Source organism: Electrona antarctica, assembly GCF_951216825.1.
Source record: "Electrona antarctica genome assembly, chromosome: 9".
Taxonomy (NCBI): Eukaryota; Metazoa; Chordata; class Actinopteri; order Myctophiformes; family Myctophidae; genus Electrona; species Electrona antarctica.
The window spans coordinates 39376061-39394758 of NC_136790.1; the positions used below are offsets into that span (position 1 = coordinate 39376061).

Consider the following 18698-nt stretch of genomic DNA (forward strand, 5'->3'; position numbering starts at 1 on the left):
CACGCACGCACGCACGCACGCACGCACGCACGCACGCACGCACGCACGCACGCACGCACGCATGCACGAACGCACGCACGCACGCACGCACGCACACAAAAAGAAAATAGCCGATCCACTAGCTCAGAATGCAATTTTGAACATTTTCACCTATAATGGCATGCCTAAAATAGGGACGCCAGGTTGAAAATGGATTTGTCTGTGGATTTTATAAATATTTAACAAAAGAAAAGTATTAACAAGAGCTTGTCACTAAATAATAACTGCAATACGATAGCACAGTATAGGAATAGTGTACATATACAAGTGCACACATACATGATATGAGCAAATACTAGCATACACACACACGCACGCACGCGCGCACACACACACACACACACACACACACACACACACACACACACACACACACACACACACACACACACACACACACACACACTGTATACGGTATAGGGTATATTGTTATTAGTGTTAATGAAGGATGATGACTTTCACACTTGTAGAAACAAGTGATTACACTAAGAAGTGCACAGTTTGTCGATGTACGCAGTGAAAACAAAAGTACTTACAGCACTATCCACATATGCTTCTGTCCAGACGGTGTCATGCTCATGATCGATAACTTTTGGACGGCTCATTACATGAAGATACCTCATTACGTTCTCCTGGACGTCGGCCAATGTGGAGATCTGACTGAAATACCCTGGAATAATCGCACGCACGCACGCACACGCACACGCACACGGCCACGCCCACGCCCACGCACACACACACACACACACACACACACACACACACACACACACACACACACACACACACACACACATTTACATTCGGCATAACCAATTTGCAATTACTTACTTACAACTTTAAAATGTAGGCATAGCAGGCGCTCTTAGTCCAGAGCGATTTACAGTAAGCAAGATATGAATGAATCAACTGCATAGTAGAGACAGTGTAGTGCCTCAGTAATCTAGGGTCATACTGTAGGTAAACCAAGAACCTATCATCATTCTTCAGACTAAACATTATAATATCAAAATATGTACATTGAAACTATTTAAACTATAGGATACCAGGTTAACAAATGAAACTGGCATCTGTCTAAATAACATCCATCCAACCATCCATCCGGAGTCGGACCGCATGTCGGGAGCGACGGTGTTGTCAAACTAATGCCTGTCGGACTGTTAGTATGTCTAATAAACGTATGCACCACCGGCAAGTGCTAAGGCACAGTCTGAAGAGGTGTGTTTTCAGATTACTGCAGAAAATTGGGAGTGATTCTGCAGTTCTAACTGCAATAGGGAAGGAATTTGTTCCACTGTTTGGGAGCCAGAAGGGAGAAGAGTCTGGGGCGTGTGGAGCGTTGTCCCGGATGTTATAGGGAGGGTTCTGACCAGAGCTCATCACCATGTCCACCAGACATTACATTTTGTGGACAATAATAATATTACCAGGAACACAAAGAGCTAGTCCTAATGTACCATATAGTACAGTGGTCATGGGATCTTCAGGGTTCCTTGAAGGTGGTCTGTCAACTCAGATGTTGTCACTGCTGAGTTGTTCGGATTAGGTCCTTTCAGACTGATGCGTTTTTCAGAAAAACGGCGGAAAAAACGCTGCACCCGAAATTCGCTCCGATATTCGGATCCGAAAACCCAGCAGTGTGCAGGGACCATTATCCTAACTATATGAAACTGCAGAAACTGGTTTGATATCCAAAATTTGTCCCTCAGATTTGGCCAATAGACAGCACGCACGCACGCACGCACGCACGCACGCACGCACGCACGCACGCACGCACGCACGCACGCACGCACGCACGCACGCACGCACGCACGCACGCACGCACGCACGCACGCACGCACGCACGCACGCACGCACGCACGCACGCACGCACGCACGCACGCACGCACGCACGCACGCACGCACGCACGCACGCACACACACACACACACACACACACACACACACACACACACACACACACACACACACACACACACACACACACACACACACACACACACACACACACACACACACACACACACTGAAGCTCCCACCAGTAGGCTATAGGGACACTCCACTTGCATTTTCAAAACACAGCTTGCTGTAAAGGACCAAGGAATGCTGCAGAAAGAAGAATGATGTCCCTAACATTAGGAGTCCTGCATTGAACCAACTGCGGGACTGTATAGATGTGCTTATCTAGTGGGGCTACAATGGCACAGGAGCCATTTGACTCTGTGTCAGCTCCCACTGTTTCTCACAATGCTTCACATTAGACAAGAACGGTTATTTCACAATGGGGGTCTGCATGAGGAAGGAGGTGTGGGGTCTGCCTCTCTCCGATCCCACTGTGATCTGTTTTCCTGACTGTGACTTTCCCTTCCAGAGGGCACTCGAGCAGAGCATGGACATGTGGGAGCCATCAGCAATGAGCAGCCATGGGGGAGACACAGTGACAGGAAGAGGGATTAGAGAAGATTGACCCCTGACCCTCTCCAGTGGCACTCCACTGCCTTCAGGCAGACACACACACACACACACACACACACACACACACACACACACACACACACACACACACACACACACACACACACACACACACACACACACACACACACACACACACACACACACACACACACACAGAGAGTCATCAGCAGTACTGATTATCAGAAAGTCACAAACCTTTATTGGCACAAGCCATCCATTTGAGGTTATCTGCAAACGCAGACTCCCGCCCAATCAGGTATGGGAATATGCGCACCTGTGCAGAGGTGGGGTTAAAAGGAACGATACAGTGTAATAAATAAACATGTGCATACACAACGATGTTCATCTTCCTGCCCTGATTTAATCTGTCCCTTGAGCAAGTGTTCACATGCTCCTGACAGCTCTTTTTGAAACACCTTGCATTCATCTCAGTCTGCGTGCCATGCACTCTCTCCTTTCTTTTGATTATCACTCTTTTAACCACTTAAACTCCAGGTCTCTATACTAGGGACCCTTTTGTTTGTGGCTGAAAATAGCCAATCTATAAGTATAAGCTCACAACTTGTGATTGGCTATTTTCACTGAATGTGAATGTTCTGTTCACCCCAGAATAGGGACAATACTAGGATTCAAGCTGCTAAAGGCTCTCTTTGTTATCAATTTGGCACTAAAAGAATCTAATGTATTTTATGCATTTGAACTGAATTAAGGCCAATAGTGCATGTTCCTGTGTCCTTAGAGAGATTTTTGTGTGACACTTTGCCAAACCGGCATGGCTCATTGGCTCCAGATGCTATGCTAAGCATAATGCATATAGAAAACACCAAATGGCTGCCATAGAGTAGCCCTCGGGGTGTGTGGGGGGATGGGGGTACATTGCCAAATTCTGCTCCATTGTGCCAACACACATATGCTCGATACGAGTGAGCAAATGCCCCAGAGCCGTTGTTTTGCTGTGAATGGCCTTGTAGTCTTCATTTCAATTACTTCTGTAAGGTCTTACAATGTATTTTTGTTTTTCTTACTTAGCGCCCGGAACATACATACAAAAGAAACCCACACCCTCCACATAAAGCTAGCCTGAGGTGGTGCGTCTGTGATGCAAGTTGTGGCAAACAGGGGCCATGGCATAAACAGTGCTCCAGAAGGTATAGAGGGCCAAAGTCAAGTCAAATCAGGTCAGCCTGCTGAGGGACGTCAGAGGTCACTGAATGCAACGATTGCCTGATGGCAACTCAAAGCTCACTGTGTTCAAGTTTGTTGTTCTTTTTGCACAGCCGGTGAAAAAAGGTCTGAATATAGCTGTCACAAAATAGTGAATGTGCTAGCTCTGCTCCTCCTTAATAAGGTGTTCAATAAATGTACTGATTATTTATGTTATAGTTAAGTTAAGTTATGACCTGTAATAATGTGCAAAACCAATTCCTCAAAATGTCAAGACCGGGAAAATCCTCTGACACAAAGTATTAAAATGTAGAGCCATCCTCGCTGGAAGGAAAATGCATTACAAGCAGAAACTTTCAGGAAAAGCATGTTCATAAAATCAGTACCAATAAGGAATGATAAATGGGGGTTAGTTCATGTTAATGTGTGAAAGAGTCCAGTGTCACCTTTCTGTCTGGCCAATTGAACTTTTCAAAAACCTCATCGTACATCTTTGTTGCCCCGTCAGTCACAAGCATGATGGCTTGGCTGCACCCACTGCCACGTCCAGTTTGGTTAAACTGCAGAGAGAGAGGGACACTTTTAGGCTATTTTTATACTTTGTCGCACAAACATCAGTTAATTACAGTGACAATGTATAAATTTGCCTGTAATGTACATTACGATTCTCACACAAAACATCACATACAATTGCCGTATTAAGTTAACCAGGAAAGCATCTGTCATATTAGATTTTTGCATTGGCTAATTCAAAAATAGCAGATATACAAGCTCACATCGTGTCACTTTGTGCCGCACTGCGAGTTTGCACAGCTGCTATTTTTTCTTTTACATTTTTGAAAAATCTTGAACGTGTGAGAACTGCTGATTTAAAAAAGGCATAGAATCGGCCTCAGATCTTAATGGGTAAGTGTTTAATCCATTATCGTCAAAATGAGAACACTTCCTTATAACTAATTAATTCAAGTACAACTCCTAACTTTGCCAGGGTGTTTCTTTCTCTATATCAGCAGAGCCTACAGTATATCTCAACATCTGTGCTGCCACCTTGGACCACCAGATACACTCTTGTTTCGATTGCATCTGATGATGTCTGATATGGCAGCTGTGGTGTCACTATTGTCTTTGTAAATAAACTTGCGAGGTGCGGAACACACTAATCTGATGCCAGGAGATGCATTGCGGTAATTAACTGGCTTATTGACCTGTGACAGAGTGAATGTAGAGAAATACAACAGCATGAAGCACCATAATCACCGGATAAAAGCTGCTGAGTAGCTTATACTGCCTACGCACGCACACACACGCGCACGCACGCACGCACGCACGCATGCACGCACGCACGCACGCACGCACGCACGCACGCACGCACGCACGCACGCACGCACGCACATGATATACACGATACATTACAAATACTGGGTCAAAAATGTATCATGAAACAAATACACAATATAGCTGCAGCATAAGACGGGGTCAAGCCATAAAAGCCCCTCTCTTCACAGCGTCTCCTCTAAATAGCTGGTTGGAGACTGGAGATGACGTCATTTGTTACGCTGATTGGCTGAAGGGGTTGTCTGTCAACGGTGTACTCCCGTAGCCAACCACAAAAACAATAAGGGTTTTCGCCCCTTCGGGCTTGATCCCAAAATATCTAAAAAATGCATTTGAGATACAAATACATTTTGGAAAATATATTTGATAAAAACTGATGCAATGATTATTGATTAGTGAATTAATAGATTGATTGCCAATTATTACATTAATTGCCTATGTAATTTCTAAGAATAATTTGATCATACAAGTTTTCCACGTGTTTTGAGTAGGCAGCCAAAATGTTTACCACTGTGTGTGAGAGTGCAAGCCGATGCTGACACCAGGATACTGACCAAGGTACTGCCACCATGATACTGACCAAGGTACTGCCACCATGATACTACCCCATGATACTGACCACGGTGCTTACAAGGATACTGACACCAGGATACTGACCAAGGTACTGCCACCATGATACTACCCCATGATACTGACCACAGTGCTTACAAGGATACTGACGCCAGGATACTGACCAAGGTACTGCCACCATGATACTACCCCATGATGCTGACCACGGTGCTTACAAGGATACTGATGCCAGGATACAGGTATTGCCACCATGATACTACCCCATGATACTGACCACTGTGCTTACAAGGATACTGACACCAGGATACTGACCTAGGTACTGCCACCATGATACTACCACATGATACTGACCACGGTGCTTACAAGGATACTGACGCCAGGATACTGACCAAGGTACTGCCACCATGATACTACCCCATGATACTGACCACGGTGCTTACAAGGATACTGACACCAGGATACTGACCAAGGTACTGCCACAATGATACTACCCCATGATACTGACCACGGTGCTTACAAGGATACTGACGCCAGGATACTGACCAAGGTACTGCCACCATGATACTACCCCATGATACTGACCACAGTGCTTACAAGGATACTGACGCCAGGATACTGACCAAGGTACTGCCACCATGATACTACCCCATGATACTGACCACGGTGCTTACAAGGATACTGATGCCAGGATACTGACCAGGACACTAACACCAGGATACTGACCAGAGTATTGTTTTCATAGGCGACCATTTCCAAACTCGGCTTGTGATTGGTTGTCAGTGGGGTAGGGAGCGCTGTGCCGTGTTCATTTTGACCGCACACAAGTGGTTTTGCCTACTAGTACTAACCCCTCTAACTCTAATCTAAACATAACCGCAAGCACGGGAGCAACGCATCCCTCACCAACCTTAACTGACACCAGGATACTGACACCAGGATACTGACACCAGGATACTGACACCAGGATACTGACCAGGATACTGACACCAGGATACTGACCAGGATACTGACCAGGATACTGACACCAGGATACTGACCAGGATACTGACACCAGGATACTGACACCAGGATACTGACACCAGGATACTGACCAGGATACTGACCAGGATACTGACACCAGGATACTGACCAGGATACTGACCAGGATACTGACACCAGGATACTGACCAGGATACACTCCATGATCCAGGATCACACCCACCCACCCACCCACGCACACACACACACACACACACACACACACACACACACACACACACACACACACACACACACACACACACACACACACACACACACACACACACACACACACACACACACACACACACACACATATCACATTGTATTTCATCACATCATGAGGTGTGCACTTCACAAGAGAATGTGGCCATCTCCTTTTGATGCTGTCTGTAATAGGCTGCAGTCTGAATGTATTCCGTGGCCACCAGTGTAAACAATGAATGTTAAGAGCAAGCTATTGGCTACCTGATTACCATATTCATTGCAGGGCTTTAATTAATCTGACAAATGCAGATGTAAAATCTGTTCTCCCTCAGCCATTGTGGTGCAGCCGAAGCTTGCCTGAAAACAGTGAGATAAAAGGAGCGCAGAGTGGCTCCTGGTCTTATCTGCTTTGTGTTCCAATCAGCCCTGTTATTAATCATCGACATTAATTAGAACCATTAATCACACTTCAGAATAGAGGTGTCTGTGTTCGGAGGGCAGAACAGGGACAGCGCTGGAGCGTTTCAATGGGAGACACCTCTCCCCAGCTCGCAAGTGTACGTGTACTGGAGCAGTTTTTATGATTTGGTTAGAACATACTGTACAAACTATTCGTATTGTACTTGAACAAATGACAGCAGTCCAAACTTCCAATTGTAAATGAGAGTTTAGACATTCAGTCTAGTAATATTCAATTTTATCGACAGCTAAGGAATGAATGAATGTTTACTGTACAACAGACAATTTATTCACCTAAAAATGCTGTGGTGGATTATTTCATCAGCATTTAAGATATATTATGTTATAGTTATTTTACCCTTTAAGACCTGAGGCCGATTCTACAAATGGCTTCTAAATCAGTAGTAGTTCTCTCTCAAAAAAGAAAACTAGAAAGTAAATAGCAGATGTATAGTAGCTTGCAGCGCATCACTTCATGCCGCACTGTGAGCTGCTATTTTTAAATAGCCAATACAAAAATCTAAAATAATGAAAGATGCTTTCCCGTTTTTGAATGGCTTACAGTTGGGTGCCACCGATATTGTCCCTTATTATTTGACCCATTTAGGCCTGACCTCAACATTTTAAAAAAATCCAGTTTTCTGAAATAAATATTTTCACGATTTTTCAAAAATAGCAGATCTACAAGCTCGTAGCGCACCACTCGGTGGCGCGCTATGAGCTTGTAGATCTGCTATTTTTCAATAGCTAAATTATAACATAATGTTTAAAACACCAAAAGGGGTTCCCGCCCAAAATGGGTTAACTGTCCTTTTGCGCAGATCACGCAAACCTCAGCAAAAAGAAAAGGACAATATCGATGGCCTCCAACTGTAAGTGTTTTTTTGGTCTATGACACAAAATGCATTTTGTTTAATCCTAAATCCAAGAACTAAAGTGCACATTAACAGAAGTTATTATAACATTACATCCACCTTAATTACACAGATACATAACAGGTTAACATGCATATGAACTTACATCGTTGAGGATAGTGAATGCTTCAGTCAGAGCTTCACCCAGCAGCCCAATCCCCTTGGCAAACAACTTATCCAGATGCTCCCGGAAATGCTGACAGATGACAAGGTTAGAGGTGACGAGAGGATTTAAACTGTAATAACAGCAAATTAAATCTGATAAGAACTACGTATGTTCAATTACTGTCAGTCTGAATAGTACTCACGAGTTTATTAGCTCTGTCAGCGCGGACCAGTGTGCCATTCAAGCACGGCTCCACGTAGTGTATCTCCTGATTATACTTTGAGCACAGAGGACACATGTAGACATTAGAGAGTGAAATGTACGTTGTACTGTCCCAACACATTCAAATCCTCAGTGTTCATTTAATACTGCAGACTGTTTGGATCATTTAGTGATCTTTAGTAGAATCCTTTCATCAGATAAGCAAGTGATGAGTCAGATATTACACACAGACAAAGACACACATAGAATGCAATGCATGCAGTCACAAAAAAACACACACACTCAAAAACAAATACATGTGTTGAACCCAAAATGCAAAAATGATTTACTGCAAGGATGTTGAAGAAGTCATCATCCCCGAGTGTGTCCAATATGGAGGCGACCGTCTGTCTGGCAATGGTCAGCCTCAGTCCCTTCATGCTTCCACTAACATCTACCAAGATGATAACATCCTTAGGAGATGTGGCTGCCTGAATGTACCTGCAATATGGAGTGAAACTAATGAGTATGGTAGTGGAGGACAGAATAGACTAGAACAAAAGTAATTATGTTTACTACTTTACTGATAATATAATATGCAACCTCAGAATGAACGCCTATAATTGAAACCGAAAATGTAAAGGCATACCACTTCCTGTTTCTGCAGTCAAAACCAATAACACCATGCTCATCTGGATGCCACTTCACCCCTGGCGGATAAAAGAAAATCAGACAGACATGTGCACTCTCATAGTTAAATAAAATAATTCAAGATGGGCAAACTGCTGCTTTGGAAGGACAATAATATAGCATACTATCTGAAAAGTAACAAGAATACTGCTGTCAGTTCAAAGAGTTATCTCGAGTGCTACACAGTGACAGCTGATAAATTATTTCATAGATTGCTGCAATATAACTTCCTATATTTAGATGTAAAGCAGTATAGGTACATCACAGGGTAGTATTATCTCCTGCTGTATATCAGCTCTTAATGCCTTTGCTCTGTGCACTACAGCGGGGCCTCCTGCACCCTGCTATCATTGTAATGTGGCTTTTGTAGGGTCCAATACATCTGGACTGCATTCCAATAGGCTATGGCTGTTGTAGAGTAGACCCACATTGGAAAGTTCTGATTAATTCTCTACTGTATGTATGCATCCTCTCTGATGGTCTGTAAAATTACAACATTAGCCAAATCACCCTTTTAGTGATCCTATTTCAAGTTTTCTCAATGCCCCCTCCACACTGATGGCTCCCTTGAGACATCAACCGAAAGATATGAGAGAGAGAGAGAGAGAGAGAGAGAGAGAGAGAGAGAGAGAGAGAGAGAGAGAGAGAGAGAGAGAGATGGATAGGGAGAGAGATGGATAGGGAGACAAGCAGAGAGACAGAGGGACAGATGGAAAGCTATAAAACTCACCAGGGTACTGTCTGAAGAAGCCCTTGGCACTCCCGAAATACTGCCAAATAAGCGATGGGTCTCTTTCGAAATTATCCACAAACACTTTATTTAGGGCTTCAGACCAATACACCCCGTTCACTATATCAGGATCTTGGGACAGAAAGTTGGTGGGAAGGATCCAGTGAAGAGACAACAGAGATGTACAGAAAGAAGAGAAAAACATTTACCATTTACAGTATTTGCACCGTTGACCTTTGTCCCTTGAACCTCCCTCAAGGAGGAACAATGGCCATGACTAAATAATTCCCTTCCCCTCCTGCTATTGGAAGGAGGGCCGTACAGTCCTCCTCTTGAGCTGAGAACAAGAGAGGAAAGGAGCACTATCTGAGAACCCATTACAGCCTAACAAAAGGACTAGAGCGATGTAACACACACTCCACACCGTAAAACGGAGCCACTGAACACCTCCTGCTCCATCATTTCCTTCACTACTCCTTCCAATGTCTTTGAAAACTGAAAACAGTAGGCTGCTCTCTCTCTCTCTCTCTCTCTCTCTCTCTCTCTCTCTCGTTCTCTCTCTCTCTCTCTCTCTCTCTCTCTCTGTCTCTGTCTGTCTCACAAGCACCATTATTGATCCCACTGTAACGCCTTCCCAGCTGTAGAGCGTGCACCTGACTGGCTGTTAAGCCTTCCCAGCTGTAGAGCGTGCACCCAATTTATAATTTGGCTGTGCAGCATTTGCAAATAATCAGTACATTTTAGTGAACATTTTAGTATGATCAGTATGATCAAATATAAACTTTTTCAGTGGTGGTAAAATAGTAAAATATCAATTCTGCAAATTAACACTCTGTTACAAGTAAAAGTAAAAATCACACCCGTGTGAACTGAGTGGTGTAAGGTTTTATATAGCATGATCAGCTGTGGTCTGACGTAATGTCTGATGTAATGAAATCACACCCGGGTGAACTGAGTGACCACTTTCCTATAAGGTAAGGTTTTATATAGCCTGATCAGCTCTGATCTGACGTAATGAAATCACACCCGGATGTGATTTCACAACTGGCTTTTTTTGTGCAGAAAAAATGAGCATGGTTGCTACGGTCATCCAGTTCACCCGGGTGTGATTTAATTACGTCAGAAATTATTTTGCACATAGCAACCATGCTAATTTTTTTCTGCACACAAAAGCCAGTTGTAGGAGTGGTTTACACCACTCAACAAAAAGTGTTGCTATCAAAATGTACTTAAAGTACCAAAAGTAGAAACTACTCATTATCAGAATGTATACACATTTCACACATTTTCAAATGTATACAAAAAAACACACCCATGTGAAGTTAGAGCGCCCCTGCTCTAATCATCGTACATCATCGTACATCATCATCAAGAATGGTGGTCCCTTATTGGCCAAGGGTGGCCACCGACATACCCAGCAGATTTGCTCAGACACATATGACGTCAATTCTTAATTCATTGTCAATGGCATTCAATGTTTGTGCTCAGACAGAATCTACACCATAACTGTTTATAGGAGGGGCTGGTGCCCCTCAAAAAAGTATAAAAATATTTTGAAAATAGCAGCCAAAATGTATAATATAACTGAACTGGGTATGTGTTTTTGCGACTGTAGGTCGCAGATATCATGCAAAACCTGTCCGTCAGTCACGCCTTTATGTATGGTTGTCAGTCCATTACACCTGGGTCTGGCTTATTAGCCAGGCATCACGCCTTGTGACACGTCACACCACCATATATGGCCGTCAGTCCATCACAGTGACACGCTCCATATATGGCCTTCTCCATATGAAGATCACGACACTGCATGAAACCCTGGATAGCCATACATGGAGAAGATTGGATCATCACCTAGATCTGCATATATGAAGCCGGCCAGCAACTCTACATCGTACCTCAAACCTCAAACCCTTAGATCTCCATATATGGAGCTGACAGCCATATGTTGTTCCTACCCCACCCGAGACACACTCCATATATGGCCAGTACAGAATTCATTCCATATGTTGATCTGTCAAAGTGCCAGCGCTCGCCCAGCAGTCTGCGGTCACCCAGGCGGATGCGTGCACGCAACCTCGCCCTTTAGGGGGATTCGCCTAAAAGGCATTGTAGGATTTCAGCAATCCAGTCAAACCCTAGTCAAACACACAGACTTCATTATTTTTCTGGCCATATAGGGTGAAAATTTCAAATTGTGCTACTGTTATCTACTACAAATACTATTAACATTGACTGCAGTTTCTTCCAGAAGTCCTACTCGCCCTTTAGGGGGACTCGCCCCCTAATAATGTATTTATTAATAAATAAATTAATGAATTAAGTTTTCAAAGATTGTAGTGGAGTAAAAGTACAATATTTGCCTCTGCGATGTATAGTGTAGTAGAAGTACTGAAATTTGTAAATACTCCACAGTAAAGGTACCTCAAAATTGTACTTAAAGGGACATTTCACCTCTGGAAGAAACTGCAGTCACTCAATGTTAATAGTATTTGTAGTAGATAACAGTAGCACAATTTGAAATTTTCACCCTATGGCCAGAAAAATAATGAAGTCTGTGTTTGACTAGGGTTTGTGGAGGCTCCATGGAGGTGTGACTTTGTAGTCCAGGAAGGAAGTGAGACCACATTTTCATGACAGGTTTTTGGTCATGAACATGGCGTCATGACTAAAATATATTTAAAAAGAAAACACACACACACACACACACACAAAAACCCCAAAGTGTTTCTTGTGTCCTGAACATCATTAAAATAAGCAAAAGGAGTGAAGTGGCCCTTTAAGCGCAATACATGGGTAATGTACTAAGTTACTTTCCTCCACTACATGGTCAGTGCAGTGCAAGTTGTTCTTACCTTTGTTGTACATATTGGTGGGCACCTGCACCACGCTCAGGCTGAGGTTGACGGGCAGATTGTCGAAATGGTCATTGGGCTCCAGAAGGAACTCTCCTCCCAGCTCCACATTATTGCCCTCCTCGTCCACTTCATTGATCAGCACTGCGTTGAAATACTCATACTGAGGAAAAAAGCACACGTTCAGCAAAAGTATATACAGTGAAAATAGAAACATGGCAAAAATAGCAACATCTACAAGCTCACACTGCGTTGCAATGCGACGTGCCGTGACCTCAGTCAACCAAGTTTTAGTGTGTAAATATAGAGGGTTTAAGACATTCACACTCTTGATGTGCATTTCAGTTCCTTGTAGGCCTATAGTGTATATAGAAATAACAATATTAGCCTATTGTTTAAAAAATCACACCCTTGTGAACTGAGTGGTGTAGGGTCTTATATAGACTGATCAGCTGTGGTCTGACGTAATGTCTGACGTAATGAAATCACACCCGTGTGAACTGGTGACCATAGCAACCGTGCTCATTTTTTGAGCACAGACAGACAGACACGTAAACTAACAAAGCCAGTCGTATGGTTTACACCACTCAAAAAATCACACTTGTATTAAGTGAGGGGCGCTCTTATCATTATACATCTTCATACATCATCATTCCGGCCAATAGTTTTGGCTCCTCACTTTTCTGTCCTCACTTTTTGAGGGGCGCTAGCCCCTATAGCTTATGTCCAGCTTTGAGGGTTTGTGCACACACAAACATTGTGTTAACACAAACATTGAATACCATTGACAATGAATGACGAGCCTTGAGTGTTTGTGTAAACACAAACATTGTGTAAATATTGAAGACAAAAGTGAGGACGTAAATTGTGATTGGCCAGAATGAGATGATGTATGAGGATGTATGATGAAGAGTGCCCCTCACTTCACACAGGTGCAGTGATTTTTGAGGGGCGCGGTTTAATGTTTGTCTTAAGTTCAATGTTTGTTTTGTAAACGCATTGACAATGAAGGGTCTCTTGTCTCTTTATTGTTAATGGCGTTTAATGTTTGTGTTTGCACCGTTTGTTTTATATCACCATTACATCACCTAATCAACATGAGTTAGACTTTAATATATCAGCGCCCCTCACTTCACACGGGTGTGATTTTTATCCTCACATTCCGTGCTTAGCCAATCAAATCATCACTATGGGGTAGACACAAACACACAAAACTCGGCATAGGAGGGGCTAGCGCCCCTAAAAAACATAATGTCAGAGAAAATTCCTATTTCTCACTGCTCCTACAATTCCCATGATGCATTTATGGGTACGCTCCGGCCTGGAACACCAATTCAGTTTGGTGCCACCATTACACCAACATGATTAATATTTGTTTAAGTCAAGATACGGTAGGTATTTTGCCATAAACACACTGAAGCAAGGTCAATGTCACAGCCACAGAGGGAAGAAACAAAAATCAGGAAATTACATCCCAGAGGTAAACTTTACAGCACAACTTTACAGCACAACTTTACAGCACAACTTTGTCAGCGAGACACACACCTTTACTCAGCTACGTTTGTGAATGAAGCATTAGCCCTAAAACAAATCGCAAAAAAAGTTGAAAGTCGCAATGGTCTCCCTTTAAAGATGGAGTGCCATGATTTTTTTCAGGCATGATCATCAGGTATTATTAAGGAGCAAGATTTTAAAAAAGTATGCAGTATGCAGTATGTTGTTAAAATGGTGATCCAACTGAACTGAAGCCACACCCACTGTTGTTGTATGATAAAGGGGGAGGGGTTAGGGGAGGGGATAATATAGTGTGATGTCACTTTATCACTGTTTTTTTTTCATTTCCACGTTTGACTGTCAAGGTTTCAGCCTCCAGGAAAGGAGGGGTCTAATGAAGTACTGTCACCTTTAAGTATTAGGTGGGCAATCTGGGCACAGTTAGCTCCATGACTGTGGGACGGATCTTCCCATGATTATTTTTTACAGTGAAATCCAAGTGTTTGACTGGCCTGTCCTTCACTGACTGCTCCTGCAAACCCTGTTAGAGAAGAAACTCTCTCATCCTGTCTAAGTAGCCTGCCTGCAGCCTCGGCTCCTGGATGTGTGAGGCGGCACTGGCAGAGAAAGAGAGAGAGAGAGAGAGAGAGAGAGAGAGAGAGAGAGAGAGAGAGAGAGAGAGAGAGAGAGAGAGAGAGAGAGAGAGAGAGAGAGGGTTGGGTGATGGACTCTATACCATACTTGGGGGAGGCATCACCATCCAGCAGCATCTGACAGCTCATACCACGCCTGAGCACCTCTCTGACGAGCTGAGGCGGGGTGCGGGGTGGTGGGGTTGGTGGGAGAGAGAGAGCCGCTAAGAGAAAGGGGCGGGGGAAGTCAAATGTGCACTCTCAGCAGAACTTATAGCACTGTAGAGAGGCACGTTAACCGCTGGGGTTATTACTGTAGTGCAGGTAGGGGACACTGCAGCTCCCTCTGAGACGCCCCACTGACTCTTACACCACTGCAGTTAGCTGCATGGTGCCTACTGCAGCCATTTGTACCCTTGGCCCAGGATATTACCAGACCTGCATGCCCAGGATATTACCAGACCTGCACCTGAACGTGGTGGTGTGGTGTCTCTCTCTCATCTTTATGCTACATAGGTTTAACACGGTCAGATTGGTCATTGTATGTGGGTAGAAGGTGGCTGTTACATCTTAACGTGCACCCTAGAGTGTATTGTCCATGCAAGTAAAACGCCACCTTGTCGCATTCCACTGATATAATGCACAGCCATGTTTAAGGGTTGTGCACAATGGTGTTTAATATTCATAATTGAGTAAAAACACAAACTTTCCTTTTCAAAGAATCTTGACATTCAGATTATAGCCTACCTCTTATTTTGTGATAAATAGGGATGAAGTATAGGTGGTCAAGCCACTGAAAATCTGCATGAGGTTGACATTTAAATACCATCAAGATTGTGATAATCTTAAAAAATACATCTTAAAAAGTTTTAATGGCTGAATACTTGGAAACGCAAAAATTGACTTGATTATTTACCATTTAATGGAGAATTAAAAATGTAGCCTATTTTTTCTTGAAATACAGATAATTTTACAGAATAAAAAATAGATCTTTAAAAGAAACGAATTAATACAAAAAATAAAGAAAGCATATTATTAGTAGCCTATTCTAAACGTTGTTTCAATATAGGCCTATAAATCATCTTTTCTTTTTTATTTCTTTTTTTAAATCAAGATTGGTCTAAAATGTTATTTCCATCCTCTTGTTGCGTATAGTGGTCAAAGTTTGGTTAATTAAACAAAAAAAACACAACAGTATAGCCTGCAGTGCAGCAAGTTGCATGAAATAAAGTTTTCAAACGAGGGAGAGTCCCGCCGTTGCTGCCACTTGTATCGGAACTGATCCGCGTGCCCTTGGACTATAGGCTACCTGTGTCAGTGTAAAGCACTCCGCAACACAACGCACGACAGCTGAGATAAGATGAGCCATTGCTTATCTCATTGTGTCCGGTGAAATGGCGCGTGAAAAATGTGTGGTGTCAGACGACGGTGAGTTTTGATTAAATTATGCTGTAAGTATTAACATCACTTCATTATTCCATCCTTACAGCCTTATAGCCATGGCATCGATTCATGAAGATGCTGCTATTTGGCCAGTAGGCTATGATACTAGCCTAGATAAGTTAACTTTTAGTGAAGGACACATTATAGCATATTGTAAAGGGTTTATTTTTTCATCTTTCTGACAGATTCATGGTTGGAAATTCGAAATGACTCTAAAAAGAGCCAACAGCAGCCTATACCAAAAACTTCAAAACGGCTGAAATGTATATTCCGGTGGTCAAAACTAAGCTGTTGCATGGATGATGGTCATTAATAAAATCACGAGAAACGGGCATAGTCTCTTTGTGACTCATCTCGCGCTAAAATCCTTTTAATAAGGGAACCCCACTTTAAAAAAAATAATAATAATAATATAATTAAATAGGGCTATATATCCATGGGTAAAAGAGAATAAAATATTTTAAACTCTATAGGTAGAATGGAAATAACTTCCATGTATATTAATGGAATTTAAAACATATTAAGTAAATAGAAAATACCTTGAAAGACGGTAAATTAGCCCGGTAAATTAGCTCGTCGAAATGTTTTCTGAAAGAGGAAACGGTATTACAACCAACTTGCTCTGTAGGCTATATTTCCAGGCTTATAATAATACCATGTACATTTATGACCACCAGAGAAACTGAGAGGCAATGAGGTGATTGAAATGTATTCATATGATGTAAATGCTTCTATTAACTGGAAAGCGCTGCCATTATTTTAGTATTTGGTTGCTTGACTAGGTTTCCAATCTACACAGTCAGGAAAGTGAAACAATGCACCGTGGTGCACAAGAGTTTCATTTATCTTTGTCTACTGGAGAAAAAAAAGGAACGGAAGAAAGAGATGGAGAAAGAGAGAGAGAAATGTGAGAGAGGGGGGGGGGGGACTATAGCCTATTCTCCATATGACAGAATTACTGCATTCCCTCCGCATAGGCAGAGGAAGCTCACTGCGCCAAAAAAGTCAGCAGCAGCTAAATCCTTTCAGGAGCTACAGAAATCTGGACACCAGAAGAACCTGCATGGTGTATACAATTCAGTATAGCCTATAAATCCAGCATTAGATTATATGCTATACTACTTCAATGAATAAAGAAAATACATATGGGAACACTTTTTCCCTTTAAAGCTAAAATCCTCACTTTTCCAGACAGAGAGCACTCACTATGTAGGCTACTGTGTAGGCTAATGGTTTAATACACGCACTTGGCGGTTCTGGCCATGTGGTGACCACGTTTAATTACATCTGATCTGACCACGGTGCAGCTTATTGCGTTCCAGTGCCACATGTTCCCTTAATGTTTGGACAGAAAGCTATACTGTAACATCCTCAGTGTTTATTTTGTAGGCTAGGCCTATACTTTCAGTTAATGCACAGGCTGCCTTTGAGTTGGCTTACACACTTACACACAGTGTGGTGAGTTATGACAGCCTTCATCCTATGGCTTCTCTCATTAAAGGCGCATTATCTATCAAAGCGATAAAGGGACATTAAATTGGACACAAAGGGAAGAGCCTGCACCCTTCTCTCACCTTGCCGCTTCTTGCCAACTCCATTTAAAACGCGCCATCACCTTTTCTGACCTCACGATTTTCCCTCCATTTCTCTCTGGTTTATTCTCTTCCCTTAAGTCTTGTATTTATATAATATTTATAGCTAAGCTACATATATAATATACATTGTATTTTTAAATAGAATCCCGATAGAAGCCTCACCTGCAGGTCTGGGTTTTCCTCATGCTGGTGATGAGCCTCTTCCGCTGCTTCCACCAGCCTCTGATGGAAGGACGGAAATTCACAAACTTTAAAATAGGCCTACATGATGGGGTCCCTTTGGTTCCATCTGTGCTCAGAGTTGCAACCATATCTACATTATGTTAACAAAAACTGTGTTTATATAATTTGAACCACCTCATCATGGCCTGCTACCCGAGATGTATAAAATATGCAGTGTTCATTTACTGTATAGTTAAATGAACACTGTAGGCCTATATTTAGGACTTTGTGGTCCCATATAAGCATTATGCTATAAAATACACATGTGGAAAATATTGCATAATGTTCTTAAAAACCTTTAAGTTCTCATGCAATCAGATCCCTTTTTGAGTGGTGTAAACCACTCCTACAACTGGCTTTTGTGTGCAGAAAAAAATGAGCATGGTTGCTATGTTCAAAATAATTTCTGACGTAATTAAATCACACCCGGGTGAACTGGATGACCGTAGCAACCATGGTCATTTTCTCTGCACAGAAAAAGCCAGTTGTGAAATCACATCCGGGTGTGATTTCATTACGTCAGATCAGAGCTGATCAGGCTACATAA

At 42.6% G+C, this 18698-nt stretch overlaps 1 protein-coding gene across 1 annotated transcript in view; it reads right to left on the reverse strand.

Annotated features, from left to right (window-relative positions):
- Positions 1 to 18698, reverse strand: part of cacna2d3 (calcium channel, voltage dependent, alpha2/delta subunit 3) — a gene marked incomplete at its 5' end in the record, with an annotated part of 42053 nt that overhangs the window by 17012 nt on the left and 6343 nt on the right. The window contains 10 exons of the mRNA XM_079511416.1: positions 576 to 709; positions 2713 to 2791; positions 4128 to 4241; positions 8293 to 8382; positions 8495 to 8569; positions 8844 to 8994; positions 9143 to 9203; positions 9914 to 10045; positions 12766 to 12928; positions 18092 to 18151. Coding sequence (XP_079367542.1) covers positions 576 to 709; positions 2713 to 2791; positions 4128 to 4241; positions 8293 to 8382; positions 8495 to 8569; positions 8844 to 8994; positions 9143 to 9203; positions 9914 to 10045; positions 12766 to 12928; positions 18092 to 18151 — 1059 coding nt within the window. The remainder of the gene's footprint in view (positions 1 to 575; positions 710 to 2712; positions 2792 to 4127; positions 4242 to 8292; positions 8383 to 8494; positions 8570 to 8843; positions 8995 to 9142; positions 9204 to 9913; positions 10046 to 12765; positions 12929 to 18091; positions 18152 to 18698) is intronic.